General features: G+C 49.0%; 1 protein-coding gene across 1 annotated transcript in view; it reads left to right on the forward strand.

Moving 5' to 3' along the window:
• The first annotated feature begins 405 nt into the window (after nt 1-405).
• Nucleotides 406-27,536, forward strand: part of LOC120031867 (fatty acyl-CoA reductase 1-like) — a 55,764-nt gene continuing 28,633 nt past the window's right edge. Inside the window, exon 1 of the mRNA XM_038977679.1 lies at nt 406-594. Coding sequence (XP_038833607.1) covers nt 406-594 — 189 coding nt within the window. The remainder of the gene's footprint in view (nt 595-27,536) is intronic.

The raw sequence follows: 27,536 nt of genomic DNA on the forward strand, positions 1-27,536 counted from the left end.
GTGTCTGTGATGTTATTGCGGATGTAGCGAAATTGTCACACCCTGATCTGTTTCACCTGTCTTTGTGCTTTCACCTTCCTGTCCTCCCCACTTACCCTGTCATTAACAAAGTGACTCCCAGCACCCAGTGAGTCCCAGCTTTACTTCTCTCTACAGGTCTGTCACCTAATACTCAGCATTAATACATACACAATACATACTGTAGGTTATGTCAATTGTAATGAGTGTTGGCTCATGTAAAGAGCCTCAGCTAATTGTCTCCTATCGTTTCTTCTCTCTCTCTCTCATTCTCTCTCCCTCCATCCCTCTATCTTTCTCTCTAGGAGCTGCCTTGTGAAGGCTGGGGGTACGGGACGAGCTACACAGATGGGAAAGACAGGAGAAGAGACAGAGACAGACGGTAGCATGGTGTCTATCGCTGACTACTACGCAGGCAAGAATGTGCTGATCACTGGCGCCACGGGCTTCATGGGCAAGGTGCTGGTGGAGAAACTGCTGCGGTCCTGTCCAGAGGTCCAAACCCTCTACCTCCTAGTCAGGCCCAAGGCTGGACAGTCCATGCAGGAACGGGTCAGCGACATGATAAAGTGCAAGGTGAGGGGTACTACTCGATGGTTTTGTACACTAGGCTGTAGTGCACTAGGCTGTAGTGCACTAGGCTGTAGTGCGCTAGGCTGTAGTGCGCTAGGCTGTAGTGCGCTAGGCTGTAGTGCGCTAGGCTGTAGTGCGCTAGGCTGTAGTGCGCTAGGCTGTAGTGCGCTAGGCTGTAGTGCGCTAGGCTGAATCTAGTCTAAAGAAGGTCCTTCTCATGATGTCATCCTATTGATCTGCACTGATCTGAAGTGAAGGCTAACTGTATAATCAATCTGTTTCCTGTTGGCTTTGTGCCACATGTAGGTTGATTGGCTTAGGTGTTTTGTATTCTTGCAGCTTTGTGTTTATTGAAACATTGCTTGATGTTGTGAGTGAGACTGGGAGAGTATTGACGTGTTCACAAATACATGCTGAAGCATCGTGGCTGTCTTTTACTCTCTGCTGCTACTGATGTTGTTATTGAGAGAGAGACAGAGACAGAGAGAGAGAGAGAGAGAGAGAGAGAGAGAGAGAGAGAGAGAGAGAGAGAGAGAGAGAGAGAGAGAGAGAGAGAGAGAGAGAGAGAGAGAGAGAGAGAGAGAGAGAGAGAGAGAGAGAGAGAGAGAGAGAGAGAGAGAGAGAGAGAGAGAGAGAGAGAGAGAGAGAGAGAGAGAGAGAGAGAGAGAGAGAGAGAGAGAGAGAGAGAGAGAGACACACACAGAGAGAGACACACACAGAGAGAGAGACACACAGAGAGAGACACACAGAGAGAGACACACAGAGAGAGACACACAGAGAGAGACACACAGAGACCCCTGATGTGATTTTTGAATTCAAACGCCCAGAATGTGTCTTCACACACCAGAGAAAGGATAACAACTTGGTGTTCATCAAACTCGGTAGGCCTATGGGCTAGGCTGCGTAGTAGTCAGCGATAGACACCATGCTACCCTCTGTCTCTTCTCCTGTCTTTCCCATCTGTGTAGCTCATCCCGTACCCCCAGCCTTCAAGACAGGGAGGGAGAAGAGGATAAAGAAACAGACTGGCTGCCTTATCAAATCAGACCATTCAAAGGAATGTGTTTAACTACGGCTGTATAAAGCATTTCCCTCCAATTGTTATTCATGTCACTGTTGCAGTCTGCATAGTCTCTCATACAGTCTTAACAACAGCGCGCACTTGAGATTCTGGGTGCCAAGAATACAGTCTCTGTATTATCCGTCTTAGACAGAGGTTTTTCTTCACAAACGAGATTTCTATAGGATGAATGCTCTCTGCCCGTTCCAGCCGCCTTTCATGCTGTATGCCCTTATGGATATTGAATGTCACTCAGAACACTTGTTGCTAGGTAACGGCCAAAACGAGCGTCTCTGTGGGCTTCGTTAAAAGCATGTTATCAGGCAAAGGTGCTGTGACCTGGAAAAGGACATCCAGATTGACATCTGATCGAATTGACTTTCTCCCGATATGCCTTGCCCATTAAAGAATAGGCCTATAAATTAGCTGTTGTCTGGTTAGTTGAGTTCTGTGAATTGCTGGGCATTGGATGTACTGTAAAGTGTGATAGATATGCATAAGGGGTAAGGGTGCCTTAGTTGAGGCTTTTTTGCATGCCTTCTCCCACTAATAGGCTGCTATTCTCTTATATTCTAGACAGAATAACCTTATTTTGAGCTGAAACACATAGAATAACCTTATTTTGAGCTGAAACACATAGAATAATCTTATTTTGAGCTGAAACACATAGAATAATCTTATTTTGAGCTGAAATGCATAGAATAACCTTATTTAGAGCTGAAACACATAGAATAACCTTATTTTGAGCTGAAACACATAGAATAATCTTATTTTGAGCTGAAACGCATAGAATAACCTTATTTAGAGCTGAAACACATAGAATAACCTTATTTAGAGCTGAAACACATAGAATAATCTTATTTTGAGCTGAAACACATAGAATAATCTTATTTTGAGCTGAAACACATAGAATAATCTTATTTTGAGCTGAAACACATAGAATAACCTTATTTTGAGCTGAATAAGAGCTTTAGCCCAGCATGTTCTAGAGTCAGGGTGCAGACCTGTGTGGGAGAGGTGGGGGATGCTGGAATGCTAGAGGGGCAAGAAGGAGAATCTGCTGGAATTCTGCTGACTGGGCTTGGGTCTGAGTGGGTGATGACCTGGCCAATATGTTCTGAATGACAGTATTAAGAATTGGTCAGTGGAAGAGGAGTGATCTTTAGTTTGGTGGGATGTGGTTGATGGAACCTAGATGGCTTCATGTAATCTGTGGAGGGATGCTGAGTGGTACGTCTGTCTGTGTGTCGGATGTGTCTGTCTGTGTGTCTGTCTGTCTGTGTGTCTGTGTGTGTCTGTCTGTCTGTGTGTCTGTCTGTGTGTCTGTCTGTCTGTCTGTCTGTCTGTCTGTCTGTCTGTCTGTCTGTCTGTCTGTCTGTCTGTCTGTCTGTCTCTTATTAGTTGCTGACTCCAGCATTCATCTGGATCTCACCAAGGGAGGGCCAGAACAGAACAGCTGCCCTGGTGTACTGCATCCCAGAACTGTCACCCACTGCCCCCCTTCTGTTCTCCTGTTTAACACCATACCTCAGATATTACCACACCTCTCTTATCAAACAGTCTAGTGGATGTGGAAATGTAACTGATTGTTGGCTCTCCATATTTGTTCAAATTTGTACTCAGTTATCAGAGGGGAGGAGGAGAGCATGGAGGGTGTTGAACCAGGCCTCTACTGAACAACTGTTGTGTTGTTCTTGTTTTGGTAAAGAACAGTCATCTCTCTCTTTGTCCTCCTCTTGTCTTGCTCTGAATGAAGGGTACATTGTGTGACTGACGGGGCAGCAGGGAAGCAAGGGCGTGGTGATATATTGTGTTTTCTGCCCTTGAGCAAGGCAGTTAAGCCCCACAACAACTGTTCCCCGGGTGCTGATGATGTGGATTGAAGCAGCCCCTCTCTGATTCAGAGGGGTTGGGTTAAATGTGGAAGACACATTTCGGTTGAATGCATTAAGTTGTGCAACTGACTAGGTATCCGCTTCCCCCTTCCTGTGTGTGTGTGTGTGTGTGTGTGTGTGTGTGTGTGTGTGTGTGTGTGTGTGTGTGTGTGTGTGTGTGTGTGTGTGTGTGTGTGTGTGTGTGTGTGTGTGTGTGTGTGTGTGTGTGTGTGTGTGTGTGTGTGTGTGTGTGTGTGTGTGCGAGAAAAAGAGAGAGATTAATTACATTTGGCCTTTCATTCATTTTGTCTCCCTGACTGACCCTGATCACTGTGGTGAGATCACTGTGTCACACACACGTTTAGGGCAGGGTGGATATCACACTCCACCTATAGCTGTATAGCATGTCTCTGTCTCTTTCTCTCTGTGTCTCTTTCTGTCTCTCTCTCTCTCTTTCTGTCTGTCTCTCTTTCTGTCTCTATCTCTCTCTCTCTTTCTTTCTCTCTCTGTCTCTTTCTGTCTCTCGCTCTGTCTCGCTCTCTCTCTCTCTCTCTCTTGCTCTCTCTCTCTGTCTCCGTCTCTCTCTCGCTCTCTGTCTCTTTCTCTCTCTCGCTCTCTGTCTCTCTCTCTCTCTCACCACACCTGACCACAGCCAGATGGATTCCTATTTCTTAGCCTACACTACAGCCACAGGCTTTTTCTATGTGCTTTTCCTGTTTTAATCTCATCCCACAGTGCCAGCCAGGTCTGTCTGTTGGGACATGCCTGGAGCAATGTTCCGTCTAATTGTTTTCGGCACTGAGCAAATTTCAGTTCAGCTGAGAGCAAACTTGAACGTTGTGAAAATTCTGTGTAACTTCCAGCTCGTGTTTACTGTGAACACTGAGGCTGTACCCGCTTTAAGTTAGTTTTAACAGTGGCCGAATAGACTACTGTGGCTATTTGATCATAATGTAGGCCTACCGGAGTGGCCTACCATCAAAAACAATGGAGAAAATGCATCCCATAACATTTTAACATGGAAATAGCTGTTATATCATTCAGCCTACAGTAGCAGCCAATGTGTGGTGTTCAATGTACAGTAGTTCTACATTCCAATAAACTTTTGATAAAAACATGCAGGGGTTGAAGTTAAACCGGGCTCCCGAGTGGCGCAGTGGTCTAAGACACTGCACCTCAGTACAAGAGGTGTCACTGCAGTACCTGGTATGAATCCAGGCTGCATCACATCCGATTGTGATTGAGAGTCCAATAGGTCGGTGCACAATTGGCCCAGCGTTGTCCAGAGTAGGCGTCATTGTGAATACAAACTTGTTCTTAACTTTTTTTTAACTGTTTATCCACTTGTCCTTCAGACAAGGAGGTGACTGAAAATGTTGGTGTGTTGTTTGATGCAAGAACCCATTTTACAAAATAAAATGCATTATTTTTCCCATACCATTATCACAGAGAATCAGAGAAATGATGCTACCCTCTGCCTATTGGCTACTTAGCTTATTCAAGCCTGTCTCAAAATACAACACTGATGTTGCAGTGACCGTCACGAGTCATGAAAGCAGTCAAATTCCACGTGACCGTTTAGTCACGCTAATTAGGCTCTGATGCTGCTGATGGTCATAGTAAACTTGCTAACTGCCTGGTACTCAGCACGCTATGTCTCTCTAATCACTCTGACATCAATGCAAATGCGATAAAAAATCTAATCAAACACTTCATGAGAGCCCATGAGCTCGTGTTGCGCAACATTTCTATAGGCTATACAATTACGTGAGAAAACAGAGTGATTAGTCTTCTTTTGTCCCTTTCTATAGGCTAGGCCTACTGGATTTATTTCTCAACTTTCCTAATATTAAGCAAATATTAAGCACATTGCTTATCTTTACAACAGGAGTATAGCCTACCTGGCTGGCATGAAAATGAACCACAGGCCTCCCGGGTGGCGCAGTGGTCTAGGGCACTGCATCGCAGTGCTAACTGCGCCACCAGAGTCTCTGGGTTCGCGCCCAGGCTCTGTCGCAGCCGGCCGCGACCGGGAGGTCCGTGGGGCGACGCACAATTGGGCTAGCGTCGTCCGGGTTAGGGTGGGTTTGGCCGGTAGGGATATCCTTGTCTCATCGCGCTCCAGCGACTCCTGTGGCGGGCCGGGCGCAGTGCGCGCTAACCAAGGGGGCCAGGTGCACGGTGTTTCCTCCGACACATTGGTGCGGCTGGCTTCCGGGTTGGAGGCGCGCTGTGTTAAAGAAGCAGTGCGGCTTGGTTGGGTTGTGCTTCGGAGGACGCATGGCTTTCGACCTTCGTCTCTCCCGAGCCCGTACGGGAGTTGTAGCGATGAGACAAGATAGTAATTACTAGCGATTGGATACCACGAAAATTGGGGAGAAAAGGGGATAAAAATTTAAAATAAAAAAAAAAAAAAATGAACCACAGGAAAAGCGACCTCCATTCGCTATTTAAGTGCAGAGATGACAAGTATTTTTCCCCTACCACTGTTTTGATACAGGTGCATGATAATGGTCCATTCTAAATCAAAACTAATTTCACACATATATTATTTAGTATATGTAAAGACAATATTAAATCAAGAATAGTCTGATGGGTGACAATATTAGCCTATCACTTGTGAATTATATATTATCACTTGTGAATGATGCCCAGCATAAGAAACAATGTCTTTAAAAAAAAAACTTTCCCGAATCAAAGTCGCACACCTCATGTAGCCTAGCCCATAGGCCTATATGTTTTAATAAGGTTAGTATCACACCTCATGTAGCCTAGCCCATAGGCCTATATGTTTTAATAAGGTTAGTATCACACCTCATGTAGCCTAGCCCATAGGCCTATATGTTTTAATAAGGTTAGTGTCACACCTCATGTAGCCTAGCCCATAGACCTATATGTTTTAATAAGGTTAGTATCACACCTCATGTAGCCTAGCCCATAGACCTATATGTTTTAATAAGGTTAGTATCACACCTCATGTAGCCTAGCCCATAGGCCTATATGTTTTAATAAGGTTAGTATCACACCTCATGTAGCCTAGCCCATAGACCTATATGTTTTAATAAGGTTAATATCACACCTCATGTAGCCTAGCCCATAGGCCTATATGTTTTAATAAGGTTAGTATCACACCTCATGTAGCCTAGCCCATAGGCCTATATGTTTTAATAAGGTTAGTATCACACCTCATGTAGCCTAGCCCATAGGCCTATATGTTTTAATAAGGTTAGTATCACACCTCATGTAGCCTAGCCCATAGGCCTATATGTTTTAATAAGGTTAGTATCACACCTCATGTAGCCTAGCCCATAGGCCTATATGTTTTAATAAGGTTAGTATCACACCTCATGTAGCCTAGCCCATAGGCCTATATGTTTTAATAAGGTTAGTATCACACCTCATGTAGCCTAGCCCATAGGCCTATATGTTTTAATAAGGTTAGTATCACACCTCATGTAGCCTAGCCCATAGGCCTATATGTTTTAATAAGGTCATTATCACACCTCATGTAGCCTAGCCCATAGGCCTATATGTTTTAATAAGGTTAGTATCACACCTCATGTAGCCTAGCCCATAGACCTATATGTTTTAATAAGGTTAGTATCACACCTCATGTAGCCTAGCCCATAGGCCTATATGTTTTGATAAGGTTTGTATCACAATTAAAGTGGCCAAATATCTTCATCAAATGAAGCACATTAAACCTGCTTTACAACCGGTGTGGAGCTTAACTGGCAGCGCGTGAGTTTCAAGTTTGGGGAAGGTCATTTTCTCCATAAAAATGCACCTTTATAATAAAAGCATTATATGCATAATCTCATTTGTGGCCACTTTTGATAATGGTGTTTTCCCGCTAATGGAACATTCTCGCTTATAGCCTACTGCCGTGTGCGCATTACTGTGCTTATAATGTGAAGAAATAGCCTCGTAGTTTATCAACATTTTAATCTAAACGTTCTGATCTGTTGCGTCAGCCTCATTGCGTAAAACAAGTTTTTTTGATGCTAGTGGTTGTATTAATTTGGCATCTATCGCAACTGTCCCAGACTATGTTTGTAATATATATTTCTCGCACAGAATAGAATAGGTCAACTTGTGTACTATGGGGGATAGTAGATTGACATTGGCTAGTGTCTTTGCTGTTCGTTAGGCCTACTCATCTTGTTGGCTGACAAAGTAACTGTGGACAGTTCTTCCAATATCTTCAATATGCGCCTCGTTATTGGATAAGGATGCGCGCAGTTGCGTCCGGATGCGCGCAGTTGCGTCCCAGATGCGCGCAGTTGCGTCCCAGATGCGCGCAGTTGCGTATAAAGTACCTATTTCTTTTGTTAACCGCTCAAAATCGTTTGGAGAAAATATCCTTTGTATTTGATTCAGCTTTGTTCAATTGTATTCTTCATACTATAAAATAATGCCATGAAATTCTTAGCAAATCTTGTCTGCTAAATGAACTAGTGTAGCCCACAACCATATGGCATAGCTAGATCAGTATCTAACATAAGAACAACTATGCTATTCTGTTCTTCTGAAATAGACTACATTTTCTTCATATCATGTTTATTTTGACCTGTCTAAAATAAATCATGGATTTATTGTGAATGTGTAGGCTATATTAGATTTATTAGACTTTTTCAAATGTAGATGTTCCAAAGGTCTGCATCCGTGGCTTGTAGGCTATGAGTGGAAGCCAGGAAACGCTAAATGAGTTTATGTTCATGAACGTTCAATTACCGTGAGACGGACAGTTATTTGCTTGACAATCACCGGCTGACAAAATGTTGTGGCCGCCACAGCCCTACTTGGAGATCGACCAGTCGATTGCGATTGTTGAGTGCTTCTCTCTGTGGCCTATATTTTTCTGCGGGGAAGTCCCCGGGAGCTGCTTCCGGGGAGCTGCGTGGCCGTGAACGCTCGCAGTTTAGAGGAAACATTGGCCTGGAGTTTAGTCTCTACTGAGGGACGGAGGGCCAGATCAGAATGACAGTCAGGACAGACTAACAGACTACCTAGCCAGTCAAAAGGTTACTGTACCACCACATCCATACCCCATAAGGACCAGGAGTTTTCCTGGTCAGGAAAAACTAGATGTGGAGGAAAGCTGGCCAATGATGATTTAATAATCCATTGGCTCCTTTAAGGTGCACCGGCCATTTACACATTTTAATCATTTCTATGATATGATGAAAAAATGAGTTGTAAAATTGTAAGCAAGGCATGTTGGCCAGGCAATGTAAAATCCACAAAGCTTACAAACTTGGCACTCAGCCTATATTAAGATTTCCATATTAGGCACCTACTCCACCTAGATATTTAACACACTTTTACAGAAACCTACGATGACAATTAGTATTTCAGGGCACTCTATAACTGAAATAGCCTTAAGCGTTCATGCCTCACTGAATTCAATGTCAGTAATTGCATCCCCAGCTGGCTCTCTATATGCGGTTGCAATTGAGCTTGGGGACGAGGTTACATGTTGTCCAGTGGAAACAAAACCTCCGTTTAGATTAAAGCTACAACCACGTACGTCCATAATGTATTTAGAAATGTCTGCCTTTGTGGATTCCTTTGTTTCAGTGCTCTGTGGTAAACCAGTGGTGACAGTGGTTGGTACTATAATCCTCTCTGGTATTGCATCCTTGAAATATTGGAGCCCCTGGGATGGATGGGCCGGCTGGTCTGGATCAACTACCTCTGGGGAACATCCAGGGTAACACTTATTGACTGGCTGTGTTTACAAGGCTAGTCTACACACTGCAGTGGTACCTGCTCGTGGTCGTGGATATCCATGGGTCCCCCACGGATACATTGCATTATCAATTTCCTCTTTTTTGCGACTAATAGTCAGGCCTGATTGCTTTCTTCCCTAACAGGGAGCTTGGTGTTTCCACTTGTTCCTGCCCTACTTATAGCCTTGTACCTGTCTCCCTGCATTGATAAATCCCAGCTCTCACTGTGGGTAATCACCTTTAACACAGGCAGGGCATAACTGTTGGCGGGTTATGGCTGTAAAACGGGTCTATGGCTAGCACTGCTGCTGCTGGTGTTATTGAACTAGGTCCAATGACTGCACCCTATGGTATGGCGTGTTGTTTACTGAGTGGAATTACATTTAAATACGTCAAGGTATATTACAAGGCCCTGTAGAGCTCTGTTGAAATGGTGGATATAACAGTTCAGAGAGCCCTCACCCACACAGGGCTATACCCGTTACACACAGGTCCCACCCGCCCAGAGACCCACCCAGAGACAGGGAGTTTGACAGAGAGAGGCCTAGGCTGCCACCTTAGCACGGTGCCAGTCATTTCATGCCGCTCCTCATCTGGGGCTGGTTGTCATGTGGCACGAGGGGCAGAGAGGCAGCGAGGCTGGCGGCAGGCACTCCACACACCCACGGCTCCCTTCAGAGAGGGAGAGGGAGAGAGAGAGATAATGTTTTGCATATAATTAGGCCACACATTAACTTGGTTTGTGAAACAAATTAGCACATTGAACAGTGCCAGGAGGGCCCTCAGGGTAGGGCAGACATGCATTTAGAGCATGCTCAGTGGTGGCCCTAATCCTAATGGGGACCACAGCAACCCACACTGGTGTCCCCATAGGGATAAAGAGTCTGCCCAGCGCCTTGCCCTTTCCACATCTAGATAGTTGTTTGTGTATTAGACAAGGCATTTAGCTGATCCAATGTGATGGTCTTTCTGCATGATTGATGACCTTCTCTTTTTGTGTGACCGCATGTTGAGGTCAAAAAGTAGCGATGCTAGAACGGTGCCTTGGTGCACACCAAATCACAACGTCTCCAACTCTAACAGATGCCCTACATGAATGACCTGGAGGAGGCAGTAGACAGAGCCCTGAGTACATCTCTTCAGACCTGCACAGCCATTGGTCACCTACTGCTCTCCAGTCTTGGACTTGTGGTTGATGGATGGAGTTTGAACAGCGAGAGGAAAAGAGAGAGAGTGTCGCTGTGAAATATGAAAGTATGGTATGCTTGGGGGTCAGAGTTGACTTGTTCATGTGTAATGACTTGTGTGTGTTTGTTCGTGTGGTCGTGTGTGTGTGTGGTCGTGTGTGTGTGGTCGTGTTTGTGTGGTCGTGTGTGGTCGTGTGTGTGTGTGTGGTCGTGTGTGTGTGTGTGGTCGTGTGTGTGTGTGTGGTCGTGTGTGTGTGTGTGGTCGTGTGTGTGTTTGTGTGGTCGTGTGTGTTCGTGTGTGTGTGTGGTCGTGTGTGTTTGTGTGTGTGTGTGTGTGTGTTTGTGTGTGTGGGTGTGTATTACGTGCATGCTATTGATCTGCCTGTGATGAGAAAGGTCCATTTTCATTTCCTCTAAAGGAGGTAGAGGTTCTGAGAAGCTCCATGTTTTGATGTCAGGATCGATAAGAGCCTGTTCTCTATATCACAGAGGATATCGTGTTCATCAAGATTACCCAGCCTCACCGTGTTCCTCCCTTTGATAAACTGTGAATGGAAACTTTTTGTTGAAGTGTGTGTGTTTTTCTTGCCATGATGCAGTGTGTGTCTCTGTGCCCGTTGGAGCGTGGGGGTGCTGTCAGCTTGGTTTCCTCTGTAATCGATGGATTGACGACAGTAGCGCTCCGACCCGAGTTCCGGGATTGCGCTCGGCCAAACACCCCTCTGGACCAGGGCCGGCCGCCGGGGCCACAAGCATCGCTCTTCAGAGGGGCCTCAACCCTCTCCACATTACTCTGTCACCTTCCCAAATCCCCAGGGGTTACAACGGTACGACCACTGAGGAGAAGATGCAGTTAGCCTGAGCATTAAGTTTGCTTGATCAGTAAAGCATGGTGTTAGGCCTGTCCCTGTCGGTAGTCTCCAGTGATCACATGGATTCCTATCTCTCATTAGAAAGTAGTCCTTAGTTCCATTTGGTTTGTTCTAGAGGGATAATGGAATTTTCCATGGCTCGCCATGAGGTCACTGTCTCAGAAGTGGAATGCCATGCCATCGGTATGCCGACTGCTGAGCGCAAATTCTAATATTGCAGTCTGTCACCGTAAAGTAAATTGTACTGTCCTGTTGGTATTGATCCTCTTGTATTGAGTTGAGCACAGCGTCAGATAGCCTCCAGCTGGGACTGGATGATCAGCAATGCTCTGTCCTCCGCCACTGTTTGCTTTTATGAATTATGCCCTGGTCTGCACCGCTGAAGGAATCCTCCGGGTCTTTGAGGAGCCGTGGTATGTACGGGAACTGGATGACGTCCAAGAGAGCTGGCACTCTCTCCCAGGGGAATCGTTCCTGGAAGTCCACTCCAATGTTTCCCCCCAAGAGCCAACCACAGAGAATATAAAGACTAAACAGAGATAATAAACTGACACAGACACATGGAAATGGCTTAAAGCCATGATACATCTTTAAACAACTCCATTCTCTATGTTATAGTGCTCTACCTTTGTATTGTAGACTTATAGGGACTTCTATCTACTGTACATTTCCGGCTTTGTGATCAGCAGAGAGGGGGCCAACCGCAAAGCAGACCCAATTACCCAGCATCCATCCACCCAGCCTGGCTGAAACACTAACAGCTGCTCAAGTGGGAGAAGAGGCCAGGGATATCTTTGGTGTGTACTGTGTTTAATCTGAGCACTTACCAGCCGGCTACCTGCAGAGACAGCCTCTTTGGCCTACTTGTGTGTGTGTGTGTGTGTGTGTGTGTGTGTGTGTGTGTGTGTGTGTGTGTGTGTGTGTGTGTGTGTGTGTGTGTGTGTGTGTTCGTGCATTTATGTGCCAATCCTGAGGTGTACATGTGATTGCTTCAGCCACCAGGGGGCCTGTATATGAAGCAGGACAGTATGAATAAGAGGCCTAGTCTGCATCACTCCAGAGCTGCAGCTTCTATGTCATGATTCTATTTCACGCCTGTGAAGTTGTGGCTCACCCGGCATAGAGACACCCAGTCAGCTCCACTCCACTCCCCATCACATCCAACCACAGCCCACCATGCATGAGCAATACAATCTCATTATGCTGCTGTATACAAGCCTCCCTAGGGACAAGAGCACACACAAAACACCCTACATCCTTCCTTTCTGTCATTCACATTGTAACTTTTATTCCCCTATCTCGCTCTTGCTACTCTCTCTTTCCCTGCCATATCTTTGCTCCAAGGGACAGCTCTCTTCTCTCTCTCTGTCTCTGTCTCTGTCTCTGTCTCTCTCTCTGTCTCTGTCTCTGTCTCTGTCTCTGTCTCTGTCTCTGTCTCTGTCTCTGTCTCTGTCTCTCTGTCTCTCTGTCTCTCTGTCTCTCTGTCTCTCTGTCTCTCTGTCTCTCTGTCTCTCTGTCTCTCTGTCTCTCTGTCTCTCTGTCTCTCTGTCTCTCTGTCTCTCTGTCTCTCTGTCTCTCTGTCTCTCTGTCTCTCTGTCTCTCTGTCTCTCTGTCTCTCTGTCTCTCTGTCTCTGTCTCTCTGTCTCTCTGTCTCTCTGTCTCTGTCTCTGTCTCTGTCTCTGTCTCTGTCTCTCTGTCTCTCTGTCTCTCTGTCTCTCTGTCTCGCTCTCTCGCTCTCTCGCTCTCTTTCTTTGCCTGACATCTCTAAAGGGGCTGTGAATGAGTGGCTATATTTACAGGATGGTCAGTGAGGCTGTTTTAACATGGCAGCTCGGGTTGCTAGCTGAAAGGAAGGGGCCATTAGTGTTGGGTTTCTGTGAAAGTCCACAAAGCGCCACTGTTGATGCGGGAGGAGAGTCTGGAGATTTACAACCCCTAGGCTTTTCTTTTTCACCTTTATTTAACCAGGTAGGCTAGTTCTTCACATATAGACTCATCTGGGGCAGGTTGGCATGATCAGAGAGCACTCACCCACACAAGGCTATACCATCACACACAGGTCCCACCCAGACACCCGCCCAGAGACAGGGAGTTTGACAGAGAGAGGCCTAGGCTGCCAGCTTGGCATGGTGCCAGTCATTTCATGCCGCTCCTCATCTGGGGCTGGTTGTCATGTGGCACGAGGGGCAGAGAGGCAGCGAGGCTGGCGGCAGGCACTCCACACACCCACGGCTCCCTTCAGAGGGAGAGAGAGAGAAGCTATATTTTATTTCTTAAAGCCAAGAAGAAAAATACATTACATTACTTTATAAGGACTGAATGCTAAATTAAGGCTGCCAAGCCTGATACAATTTCAATCAGCACTGACGTGTCAAGTGAGAGGTGTCAAAGCCCTTTAGCCCAACAATGGCAGGAGAGTCGAAAGATCGTCTCCAACCAAATGGAGAGGCCTTAGAAGCTGCCTCCCGCTGTTCAGAGGTCATTAAAATACAGTACCCTGTGTATGTAAAGAATGATAAGGCAAGAAAAGATCACAACATGAAGCTCCTTATGGAAAATCAAGAGACACTTTTTGCTGACTATTATAAATAGTCAGCAAAACTCATCTTCCACACAAACCATCCCCTGTCATGGCACAGTGCTATATTAACCAGACCATCCCCTGGCATGGCACAGTGCTATATTAACCAGACCATCCCCTGGCATGGCACAGTGCTATATTAACCAGACCATCCCCTGGCATGGCACAGTGCTATATTAACCAGACCATCCCCTGGCATGGCACAGTGCTATATTAACCAGACCATCCCCTGGCATGGCACAGTGGTATATTAACCAGACCATCCCCTGGCATGGCACAGTGCTATATTAACCAGACCATCCCCTGGCATGGCACAGTGCTATATTAACCAGACCATCCCCTGGCATGGCACAGTGCTATATTAACCAGACCATCCCCTGGCATGGCACAGTGCTATATTAACCAGACCATCCCCTGGCATGGCACAGTGCTATATTAACCAGACCATCCCCTGGCAGGGCACAGTGCTATATTAACCAGACCATCCCCTGGCATGGCACAGTGCTATATTAACCAGACCATCCCCTGGCATGGTACAGTGCTATATTAACCAGACCATCCCCTGGCATGGCACAGTGCTATATTAACCAGACCATCCCCTGGCATGGCACAGTGCTATATTAACCAGACCATCCCCTGGCATGGCACAGTGCTATATTAACCAGACCATCCCCTGGCATGGCACAGTGCTATATTAACCAGACCATCCCCTGGCATGGCACAGTGGTATATTAACCAGACCATCCCCTGGCATGGCACAGTGGTATATTAACCAGACCATCCCCTGGCATGGCACAGTGCTATATTAACCAGACCATCCCCTGGCATGGCACAGTGCTATATTAACCAGACCATCCCCTGTCATGGCACAGTGCTATATTAACCAGACCATCCCCTGGCATGGCACAGTGCTATATTAACCAGACCATCCCCTGTCATGGCACAGTGCTATATTAACCAGACCATCCCCTGGCATGGCACAGTGCTATATTAACCAGACCATCCCCTGGCATGGCACAGTGCTATATTAACCAGACCATCCCCCGTCATGGCACAGTGCTATATTAACCAGACCATCCCCTGGCAGGGTACAGTGGTATATTAACCAGACCATCCCCTGGCATGGCACAGTGCTATATTAACCAGACCATCCCCTGGCATGGCACAGTGGTATATTAACCAGACCATCCCCTGGCATGGCACAGTGCTATATTAACCAGACCATCCCCTGGCATGGCACAGTGCTATATTAACCAGACCATCCCCTGGCATGGCACAGTGCTATATTAACCAGACCATCCCCTGGCAGGGTACAGTGCTATATTAACCAGACCATCCCCTGGCAGGGCACAGTGCTATATTAACCAGACCATCCCCTGGCATGACACAGTGCTATATTAACCAGACCATCCCCTGGCATGGCACAGTGGTATATTAACCAGACCATCCCCTGGCATGGCACAGTGCTATATTAACCAGACCATCTCCTGGTATGGCACAGTGCTATATTAACCAGACCATCTCCTGGCATGGCACAGTGCTATATTAACCAGACCATCCCCTGTCATGGCACAGTGCTATATTAACCAGACCATTCCCTGGCATGGCACAGTGCTATATTAACCAGACCATCCCCTGGCATGGCACAGTGCTATATTAACCAGACCATCCCCTGGCATGGCACAGTGCTATATTAACCAGACCATCCCCTGGCATGGCACAGTGCTATATTAACCAGACCATCCCCTGGCATGGCACAGTGCTATATTAACCAGACCATCCCCTGGCATGGCACAGTGCTATATTAACCAGACCATCCCCTGGCATGGCACAGTGCTATATTAACCAGACCATCCCCTGGCATGGCACAGTGCTATATTAACCAGACCATCCCCTGGCATGGCACAGTGCTATATTAACCAGACCATCCCCTGGCATGGCACAGTGCTATATTAACCAGACCATCCCCTGGCATGGCACAGTGGTATATTAACCAGACCATCCCCTGGCATGGCACAGTGCTATATTAACCAGACCATCCCCTGGCATGGTACAGTGCTATATTAACCAGACCATCCCCTGTCATGGTACAGTGCTATATTAACCAGACCATCCCCTGGCATGGCACAGTGCTATATTAACCAGACCATCCCCTGGCAGGGTACAGTGCTATATTAACCAGACCATCCCCTGGCAGGGCACAGTGCTATATTAACCAGACCATCCCCTGGCATGACACAGTGCTATATTAACCAGACCATCCCCTGGCATGGCACAGTGCTATATTAACCAGACCATCCCCTGGCATGGTACAGTGCTATATTAGCACACTACCCCTCTGTTAAGAGAGGGGGTGTTAACGAGGGGTGGAAACTCAGGATACTAGACGACGAGGACTCTGAGTCAGCTAATATAAATCTCTATAAGTCTGGAACAGTAATGGTACAGGGCAACCCCAAACAGTTTCTGCTGGACTTTCATCTAATCAAAGAATTAGCCCAGCAGGAGAAGCTCTCCCTTGAGAAAGATACCCCCACCCCGAGCAGGTCAGACCAGAACTCTTCATTTTATAACCCCACAGACGAGCCACCCCCAGCGGAAAGTCAACCTCCCAGCACAGAGTACTACCCCCTCATTGAAATGAAGGATACATTTACCCAGCTGGGAGGTAAGGCAGGTGGAGCTGGAACAGCAGGTTGATTACACTTCAGTCAGCACAGACCCAGACAACAGTCCAGCACAACAACAGCCCCTTAACCAGACCCGGAGAGCTGGAGGTGGAGAGAGACATATCTGCACTCTGGACTGTGGTGAGACAACTTCAACAATATAAAGAGCAGGAGAAGAACAGAGCACTAGTGGAGAGGATCAGACTGCTGGAGGAGAGGTTGTGGGGGATGGCGTGTGACAGAGAACAACCCACTAGAGAGGTGGCCACCCCCGCAGAGAAGCCAGCAGAACAGCCCACCTCAGCTCCCGACAAAAGTCTCGACACCACAGCAGAACAGTCCACACCAGACCCTGACCATAGCATCGACACCACAGCAGAACAGTCCACACCAGACCCTGACCATAGCATCGACACCACAGCAGAACAGTCCACACCAGACCCTGACCATAGCGTCGACATCACAGCAGAACAGTCCACATCAGACCCTGACCATAGCGCCGACATCACAGCAGAACAGTCCACATCAGACCCTGACCATAGCGCCGACATCACAGCAGAACAGTCCACACCAGACCCTGACCATAGCCTTGACATCACAGCAGAACAGTCCACATCAGACCCTGACCATAGCCTTGACATCACAGCAGAACAGTCCACACCAGACCCTGACCATAGCGTCGACATCACAGCAGAACAGTCCACATCAGACCCTGACCATAGCCTTGACATCACAGCAGAACAGTCCACACCAGACCCTGACCATAGCGTCGACATCACAGCAGAACAGTCCACACCAGACCCTGACCATAGCGTCAACATCACAGCAGAACAGTCCACACCAGACCCTGACCATAGCGTCGACATCACAGCAGAACAGTCCACACCAGACCCTGACCATAGCGTCGACATCACAGCAGAACAGTCCACATCAGACCCTGACCATAGCGTCGACACCACAGCAGAACAGTCCACATCAGACCCTGACCATAGCGTCGACACCACAGCAGAACAGTCCACATCAGACCCTGACCATAGCGTCGACATCACAGCAGAACAGTCCACACCAGACCCTGACCATAGCGTCGACACCACAGCAGAACAGTCCACACCAGACCCTGACCATAGCGTCGACACCACAGCAGAACAGTCCACACCAGACCCTGACCATAGCGTCGACATCACAGCAGAACAGTCCACACCAGACCCTGACCATAGCCTTGACATCACAGCAGAACAGTCCACACCAGACCCTGACCATAGCGTCGACACCACAGCAGAACAGTCCACACCAGACCCTGACCATAGCGTCGACACCACAGCAGAACAGTCCACATCAGACCCTGACCATAGCCTTGACATCACAGCAGAACAGTCCACATCAGACCCTGACCATAGCCTTGACATCACAGCAGAACAGTCCACACCAGACCCTGACCATAGTGTCGACACCACAGCAGAACAGTCCACACCAGACCCTGACCATAGCCTTGACATCACAGCAGAACAGTCCACCTCAGACCCTGACCATAGTGTCGACACCACAGCAGAACAGTCCACACCAGACCCTGACCATAGCGTCGACATCACAGCAGAACAGTCCACATCAGACCCTGACCATAACCTTGACATCACAGCAGAACAGTCCACATCAGACCCTGACCATAGCCTTGACATCACAGCAGAACAGTCCACACCAGACCCTGACCATAGCGTCGACACCACAGCAGAACAGTCCACACCAGACCCTGACCATAGCGTCGACACCACAGCAGAACAGTCCACACCAGACACTGACCATAGCGTCGACATCACAGCAGAACAGTCCACATCAGACCCTGACCATAGCCTTGACATCACAGCAGAACAGTCCACATCAGACCCTGACCATAGCGCCGACACCACAGCAGAACAGTCCACATCAGACACTGACCATAGCGTCGACACCACAGCAGAACAGTCCACACCAGACACTGACCATAGCGTCGACATCACAGCAGAACAGTCCACATCAGACCCTGACCATAGCCTTGACATCACAGCAGAACAGTCCACACCAGACCCTGACCATAGCCTTGACATCACAACAGAACAGTCCACATCAGACCCTGACCATAGCGTCGACATCACAGCAGAACAGTCCACACCAGACCCTGACCATAGCCTTGACATCACAGCAGAACAGTCCACACCAGACCCTGACCATAGCGTCGACATCACAGCAGAACAGTCCACACCAGACCCTGACCATAGCGTCAACATCACAGCAGAACAGTCCACACCAGACCCTGACCATAGCTTCGACATCACAGCAGAACAGTCCACATCAGACCCTGACCATAGCCTTGACATCACAGCAGAACAGTCCACACCAGACCCTGACCATAGCCTTGACATCACAGCAGAACAGTCCACATCAGACCCTGACCATAGCCTTGACATCACAGCAGAACAGTCCACATCAGACCCTGACCATAGCGTCGACATCACAGCAGAACAGTCCACACCAGACCCTGACCATAGCGTCGACATCACAGCAGAACAGTCCATATCAGACCCTGACCATAGCCTTGACATCACAGCAGAACAGTCCACACCAGACCCTGACCATAGCCTTGACATCACAGCAGAACAGTCACATCAGACCCTGACCATAGCCTTGACATCACAGCAGAACAGTCCACATCAGACCCTGACCATAGCGTCGACATCACAGCAGAACAGTCCACACCAGACCCTGACCATAGCGTCGACATCACAGCAGAACAGTCCACATCAGACCCTGACCATAGCCTTGACATCACAGCAGAACAGTCCACACCAGACCCTGACCATAGCCTTGACATCACAGCAGAACAGTCCACATCAGACCCTGACCATAGCCTTGACATCACAGCAGAACAGTCCACATCAGACCCTGACCATAGCCTTGACATCACAGCAGAACAGTCCACATCAGACCCTGACCATAGCCTTGACATCACAGCAGAACAGTCCACACCAGACCCTGACCATAGTGTCGACATCACATCAGAACAGTCCACACCAGACCCTGACCATAGCGTCGACATCACAGCAGAACAGTCCACATCAGACCCTGACCATAGCCTTGACATCACAGCAGAACAGTCCACACCAGACCCTGACCATAGCCTTGACATCACAGCAGAACAGTCCACATCAGACCCTGACATCACAGCAGAACAGTCCACATCAGACCCTGACCATAGCGTCGACATCACAGCAGAACAGTCCACATCAGACCCTGACCATAGCGTCGACATCACAGCAGAACAGTCCACATCAGACCCTGACCATAGCCTTGACATCACAGCAGAACAGTCCACACCAGACCCTGACCATAGCCTTGACATCACAGCAGAACAGTCCACATCAGACCCTGACCATAGCGTCGACATCACAGCAGAACAGTCCACACCAGACCCTGACCATAGCCTTGACATCACAGCAGAACAGTCCACATCAGACCCTGACCATAGCGTCGACATCACAGCAGAACAGTCCACACCAGACCCTGACCATAGCGTCGACATCACAGCAGAACAGTCCACACCAGACCCTGACCATAGCGTCGACATCACAGCAGAACAGTCCACCTCAGGCCCTGACCATAGCGTCGACATCACAGCAGAACAGTCCACACCAGACCCTGACCATAGCGCCGACACCAAAGCAGAACAGTCCACACCAGACCCTGACCATAGCCTTGACATCACAGCAGAACAGTCCACACCAGACCCTGACAATAGCGCCCACATCACAGCAGAACAGTCCACACCAGACCCTGACCATAGCGTCGACATCACAGCAGAACAGTCCACATCAGACCCTGACCATAGCCTTGACATCACAGCAGAACAGTCCACACCAGACCCTGACCATAGCCTTGACATCACAGCAGAACAGTCCACATCAGACCCTGACCATAGCGTCGACATCACAGCAGAACAGTCCACATCAGACCCTGACCATAGCGTCGACATCACAGCAGAACAGTCCACATCAGACCCTGACCATAGCGTCGACATCACAGCAGAACAGTCCACATCAGACCCTGACCATAGCCTTGACATCACAGCAGAACAGTCCACACCAGACCCTGACCATAGCCTTGACATCACAGCAGAACAGTCCACATCAGACCCTGACCATAGCGTCGACATCACAGCAGAACAGTCCACACCAGACCCTGACCATAGCCTTGACATCACAGCAGAACAGTCCACATCAGACCCTGACCATAGCGTCGACATCACAGCAGAACAGTCCACACCAGACCCTGACCATAGCGTCGACATCACAGCAGAACAGTCCACACCAGACCCTGACCATAGCGTCGACATCACAGCAGAACAGTCCACCTCAGGCCCTGACCATAGCGTCGACATCACAGCAGAACAGTCCACACCAGACCCTGACCATAGCGCCGACACCAAAGCAGAACAGTCCACACCAGACCCTGACCATAGCCTTGACATCACAGCAGAACAGTCCACACCAGACCCTGACAATAGCGCCCACATCACAGCAGAACAGTCCACACCAGACCCTGACCATAGCGTCAACATCACAGCAGAACAGTCCACACCAGACCCTGACCATAGCGTGAACATCACAGCAGAACAGTCCACACCAGACCCTGACCATAGCTTCGACATCACAGCAGAACAGTCCACATCAGACCCTGACCATAGCCTTGACATCACAGCAGAACAGTCCACACCAGACCCTGACCATAGCCTTGACATCACAGCAGAACAGTCCACATCAGACCCTGACCATAGCCTTGACATCACAGCAGAACAGTCCACATCAGACCCTGACCATAGCGTCGACATCACAGCAGAACAGTCCACACCAGACCCTGACCATAGCGTCGACATCACAGCAGAACAGTCCATATCAGACCCTGACCATAGCCTTGACATCACAGCAGAACAGTCCACACCAGACCCTGACCATAGCCTTGACATCACAGCAGAACAGTCACATCAGACCCTGACCATAGCCTTGACATCACAGCAGAACAGTCCACATCAGACCCTGACCATAGCGTCGACATCACAGCAGAACAGTCCACACCAGACCCTGACCATAGCGTCGACATCACAGCAGAACAGTCCACATCAGACCCTGACCATAGCCTTGACATCACAGCAGAACAGTCCACACCAGACCCTGACCATAGCCTTGACATCACAGCAGAACAGTCCACATCAGACCCTGACCATAGCCTTGACATCACAGCAGAACAGTCCACATCAGACCCTGACCATAGCCTTGACATCACAGCAGAACAGTCCACATCAGACCCTGACCATAGCCTTGACATCACAGCAGAACAGTCCACACCAGACCCTGACCATAGCCTTGACATCACAGCAGAACAGTCCACACCAGACCCTGACCATAGCCTTGACATCACAGCAGAACAGTCCACATCAGACCCTGACATCACAGCAGAACAGTCCACATCAGACCCTGACCATAGCGTCGACATCACAGCAGAACAGTCCACATCAGACCCTGACCATAGCGTCGACATCACAGCAGAACAGTCCACATCAGACCCTGACCATAGCCTTGACATCACAGCAGAACAGTCCACACCAGACCCTGACCATAGCATCGACATCACAGCAGAACAGTCCACATCAGACCCTGACCATAGCGCCGACATCACAGCAGAACAGTCCACACCAGACCCTGACCATAGCCTTGACATCACAGCAGAACAGTCCACACCAGACCCTGACCATAGCGCCGACATCACAGCAGAACAGTCCACACCAGACCCTGACCATAGCGTCTACATCACAGCAGAACAGTCCACACCAGACCCTGACCATAGTGTCGACATCACAGCAGAACAGTCCACACCAGACCCTGACCATAGCGCCGACATCACAGCAGAACAGTCCACACCAGACCCTGACCATAGTGTCGACATCACAGCAGAACAGTCCACACCAGACCCTGACCATAGCGCCGACATCACAGCAGAACAGTCCACACCAGACCCTGACCATAGCCTTGACATCACAGCAGAACAGTCCACACCAGACCCTGACCATAGCCTTGACATCACAGCAGAACAGTCCACACCAGACCCTGACCATAGCGTCGACATCACAGCAGAACAGTCCACATCAGACCCTGACCATAGCGTCGACACCACAGCAGAACAGTCCACACCAGACCCTGACCATAGCGTCGACACCACAGCAGAACAGTCCACACCAGACCCTGACCATAGCGTCGACACCACAGCAGAACAGTCCACATCAGACCCTGACCATAGTGCCGACACCACAGCAGAACAGTCCACATCAGACCCTGACCATAGCGTCGACACCACAGCAGAACAGTCCACACCAGACCCTGACCATAGCGTCGACATCACAGCAGAACAGTCCACACCAGACCCTGACCATAGCGTCGACATCACAGCAGAACAGTCCACACCAGACCCTGACCATAGCGCCGACATCACAGCAGAACAGTCCACGCCAGACCCTGACCATAGCGGCGACACCACAGCAGAACAGTCCACACCAGACCCTGACCATAGCGCCGACATCACAGCAGAACAGTCCACACCAGACCCTGACCATAGCGGCGACACCACAGCAGAACAGTCCACACCAGACCCTGACCATAGCGCCGACACCACAGCAGAACAGTCCACACCAGACCCTGACCATAGCGCCGACACCACAGCAGAACAGTCCACACCAGACCCTGACCATAGCATCGACATCACAGCAGAACAGTCCACCTCAGACCCTGACCATAGCGTCGACATCACAGCAGAACAGTCCACCTCAGACCCTGACCATAGCCTTGACATCACAGCAGAACAGTCCACACCAGACCCTGACCATAGCGTCGACACCACAGCAGAACAGTCCACACCAGACCCTGACCATAGCGTCAACATCACAGCAGAACAGTCCACACCAGACCCTGACCATAGCGTCGACACCACAGCAGAACAGTCCACACCAGACCCTGACCATAGCGTCAACATCACAGCAGAACAGTCCACACCAGACCCTGACCATAGCGCCGACACCACAGCAGAACAGTCCACACCAGACACTGACCATAGCGCCGACACCACAGCAGAACAGTCCACACCAGACCCTGACCATAGCGTCGACACCACAGCAGAACAGTCCACATCAGACCCTGACCATAGCGCCGACATCACAGCAGAACAGTCCACACCAGACCCTGACCATAGCGTCGACACCACAGCAGAACAGTCCACATCAGACCCTGACCATAGCGTCGACATCACAGCAGAACAGTCCACATCAGACCCTGACCATAGCCTTGACATCACAGCAGAACAGTCCACACCAGACCCTGACCATAGCGTCGACATCACAGCAGAACAGTCCACACCAGACCCTGACCATAGCCTTGACATCACAGCAGAACAGTCCACATCAGACCCTGACCATAGTGTCGACACCACAGCAGAACAGTCCACCTCAGACCCTGACCATAGCGCCGACATAACAGCAGAACAGACAAATGAAGAACCCCAAGCCCAGGGGCTCTCACCCCCTCTGAGCACCCCCCCTGTCAGCCACCCTGATAGCCCTCCTGACAACCCCCCCACACCCACTGAGGACAAACACAAGACACAGATTGTTCTCCTTATGGACTCAAATGGGAAATATGTACAAGAAAAAAAACTTTTCCCCAAACACAGTGTGTCTAAACTCTGGTGTCCAAACCCCCTGCGCCCCCTAGACCTTCTCTCTGAGGACCAACTAGGTTCACCTAGCCACATAATAATACACACAGGCACAAATGGCCTGAGAGCACAGCAGGAAAGGGTGGCCACAGCACTGAAGGGAGTGATTGAAAAAGATTCTTCTACTTTCCCCAATGCACAAGTGGTTATCTCCACCCTGCTACCACGAAAAGACTTCCACCCTGCTACCATACAGCGGGTAAACGCAGGTATTTCCCGTGACTGTGCCTCAAAACCAAATGTTTTCCTGGCCCACAACTCCACCCTGGACTTGAACAGCCTCTATGACCAGGTCCACCTATACAAGGCAGCAGTACCCACCTTCGCCCGGACTTTAAAGGACATCGCTCTCAAACGTAGCCCCAACACTTCACACAGGAGAAACAGATCAATAGACACCCCGCCCAGACCAGCGAGACACTCTCCCAGACCAGCGAGACACTCTCCCAGACCTGCAGGACCCCCCAGAACCTACACATAGAGGACCCACGCCAAGAGGACTTACATCCAGACGACAACACCACCAGCCACATACACACCCCCACCCCAACCAATCAACACCCCCCCAAGTCAACCATGCCCACACCCCATTTAGGCCCCCTCAGATCAGACCTATGCCCCTCCTGCCCACCCCATGCACCCCACCCCCGCAAAGAGGTCCTCAACATGGAAGTCACACATACGCCCAGGCCGTGAGCAGCCCCAACCACCACTCTTACACTAGCCCAAGCCAATGGCATGTACCAGATGCTCAGTAGGCTCTGCTCACACTTACTGGCCTGAGGCCAAACCACACGACCAACAACATTGGACACTTTATGGAACACAAAGCCTTCACTATCTCATCCTGGAATATCCAAGGCCTGAGGTCATCTGCCTTTGGCCTAAAGAGCAGGAACCTGGACTTCACCAAAGAAATCGGTAATACAGATATTGTCATCCTGCAAGAAACGCCCAAACAGATCCACAGATGATGCAATCTCTATTGCACTCCACACTGCCCTTTCCCAAATGGACGAAAGGAACACTTATGTGAGAATGCTATTCATTGACTACAGCTCAGCGTTCAACACCATAGTACCCTCAAAGCTCATCACTAAGCTAAGGATCCTGGGACTAAACACCTCCTTCTGCAACTGGATCCTGGACTTCCTGACGGGCCGCCCCCAGGTGGTGATGGTAGGTAGCAACACATCTGCCACACTGATCCTCAACACTGGAGCTCCCCAGGGGTGCGTGCTCAGTCCCCTCCTGTACTCCCTGTTCACCCATGACTGCATGGCCAGGCACGACTCCAACACCATCATTAAGTTTGCAGACGACACAACAGTGGTAGGCCTGATTACCGACAACGACGAGACAGCCTATAGGGAGAAGGTCAGAGACCTGTCGGGGTGGTGCCAGAAGAACAACCTCTCCCTCAACGTAACCAAGACTAAGGAGATGATTGTGGACTACAGGAAAAGGAGGACCGAGCACGCCCCCATTCTCATCGACGGGGCTGTAGTGGAGCAGGTTGAGAGCTTCAAGTTCCTTGGTGTCCACATCAACAACAAACTAGAATGGTCCAAACACACCAAGACAGTCGAAGAAGGCACGACAAAGCCTATTCCCCCTCAGGAAACTAAAAAGATTTGGCATGGGTCCTGAGATCTTCAAAAGGTTCTACAGCTGCAACATCGAGAGCATCCTGACTGGTTGCATCACTGCCTGGTACGGCAATTGCTCGGGCCTTTGACCGCAAGGCACTACAGAGGGTAGTGCGTACGGCCCAATACATCACTGGGGCTAAGCTGTCTGCCATCCAGGACCTATACACCAGGCGGTGTCAGAGGAAGGCCCTAAAGTGCCAAGTCTAGGACAAAAAGGCTTCTCAACAGTTTTTACCCCCAAGCCTATATGCATTGTGTCCCCTCCCCCCCCCCCCCCCCCCCCCAACCCCTCTTTTACGCTACTGCTACTCTCTGTTCATCATATATGCATAGTCACTTTAACCATATCTACATGTACATACTACCTCAATCAGCCTGACTAAAAAGGTCCAAAAAAGGTCCAGTCGCCAGGACCACATATACAAATTCCATCTAGACACCGTTGCCCTAGACCTTGGCATAAACATCAGCGCCACAGGTAACTTCCACAAAGCTGTGAACGATCTGAGAGACAAGGTAAGAAGGGCTTTCTATGCCATCAAAAGGAACATAAAATTCAACATACCAATTAGGATCTGTGTTACGCACGCCTCTGAGAAGAGGGAACGCAACTCCCTGCTACAACTCAACTCTCTGAAGTGCAAGAGGTATGGACTGTAGGTGCGAGTAAGGATGACACAAAAGCAGAATTTACCGTTTACTAGAATTTATTTTCTTACACGGTAATATGGGGAAAAGGGGCTGGACGGAACCAAAGCAAAGAAAGTAAATATCAAAGTTCCCCCTCTCCTATCTAACCTGCCTACCCACTTAACTTACCTAACTTAGCACCACCTGGTGCCCTAACCAAAATACAGGGGGTGGTCCGCCCAGGTCTTACCTAGTGTGCCTAGACAGTAAATATACTACGGGTATATGTATGCCCTCGGGCCTCTTGCCTAAGCACTCCCAAAGTGCCTTCTCCTTCCCCCCTGGGAACAAATGAAACAGAGTAATTATTAATGATTTCACAAACACTCACAAACACAGGACATAGAAAAACTGCTACCAACAACAACAGTACATACCACACTTTCTGATACACAACCCACACTATATCACAATCTAATTTTTCTCTCTCTCAATCTCCAAATCTCTACTCCTTATCTCATCTCTCTCTCTTCTATCTCTGATCTCCAAATCTCTACCCCTATCTCATCTCCTCTCTCTTCTATCTCTGATCTCCAAATCTCTACCCCTATCTCATCTCCTCTCTCTTCTATCTCTGATCTCCACTCTACTGAACAGAACACTGGTTTTTATATCTTCAGGTGGCAATGTTAATTAGTCAGCTGCTTCTTGACGAGGGGGCGGGGTCAGCTCCAATCACCAATTAGCCTGGGGTCGACCAATCAGCTGGTTGGGGAGTATTTCAGGAAGCCATCTCCTGAAACACACACACTCAAATACAAAACAGAACACAGAAACTGGGGAACGTAACAATCTGGATAAAAATACTTGAATCAGTTATAGAACCCATTGCCCTGGGGT

The sequence above is a fragment of the Salvelinus namaycush genome, chromosome 38, assembly GCF_016432855.1.
Source record: "Salvelinus namaycush isolate Seneca chromosome 38, SaNama_1.0, whole genome shotgun sequence".
NCBI lineage: Eukaryota > Metazoa > Chordata > Actinopteri > Salmoniformes > Salmonidae > Salvelinus > Salvelinus namaycush.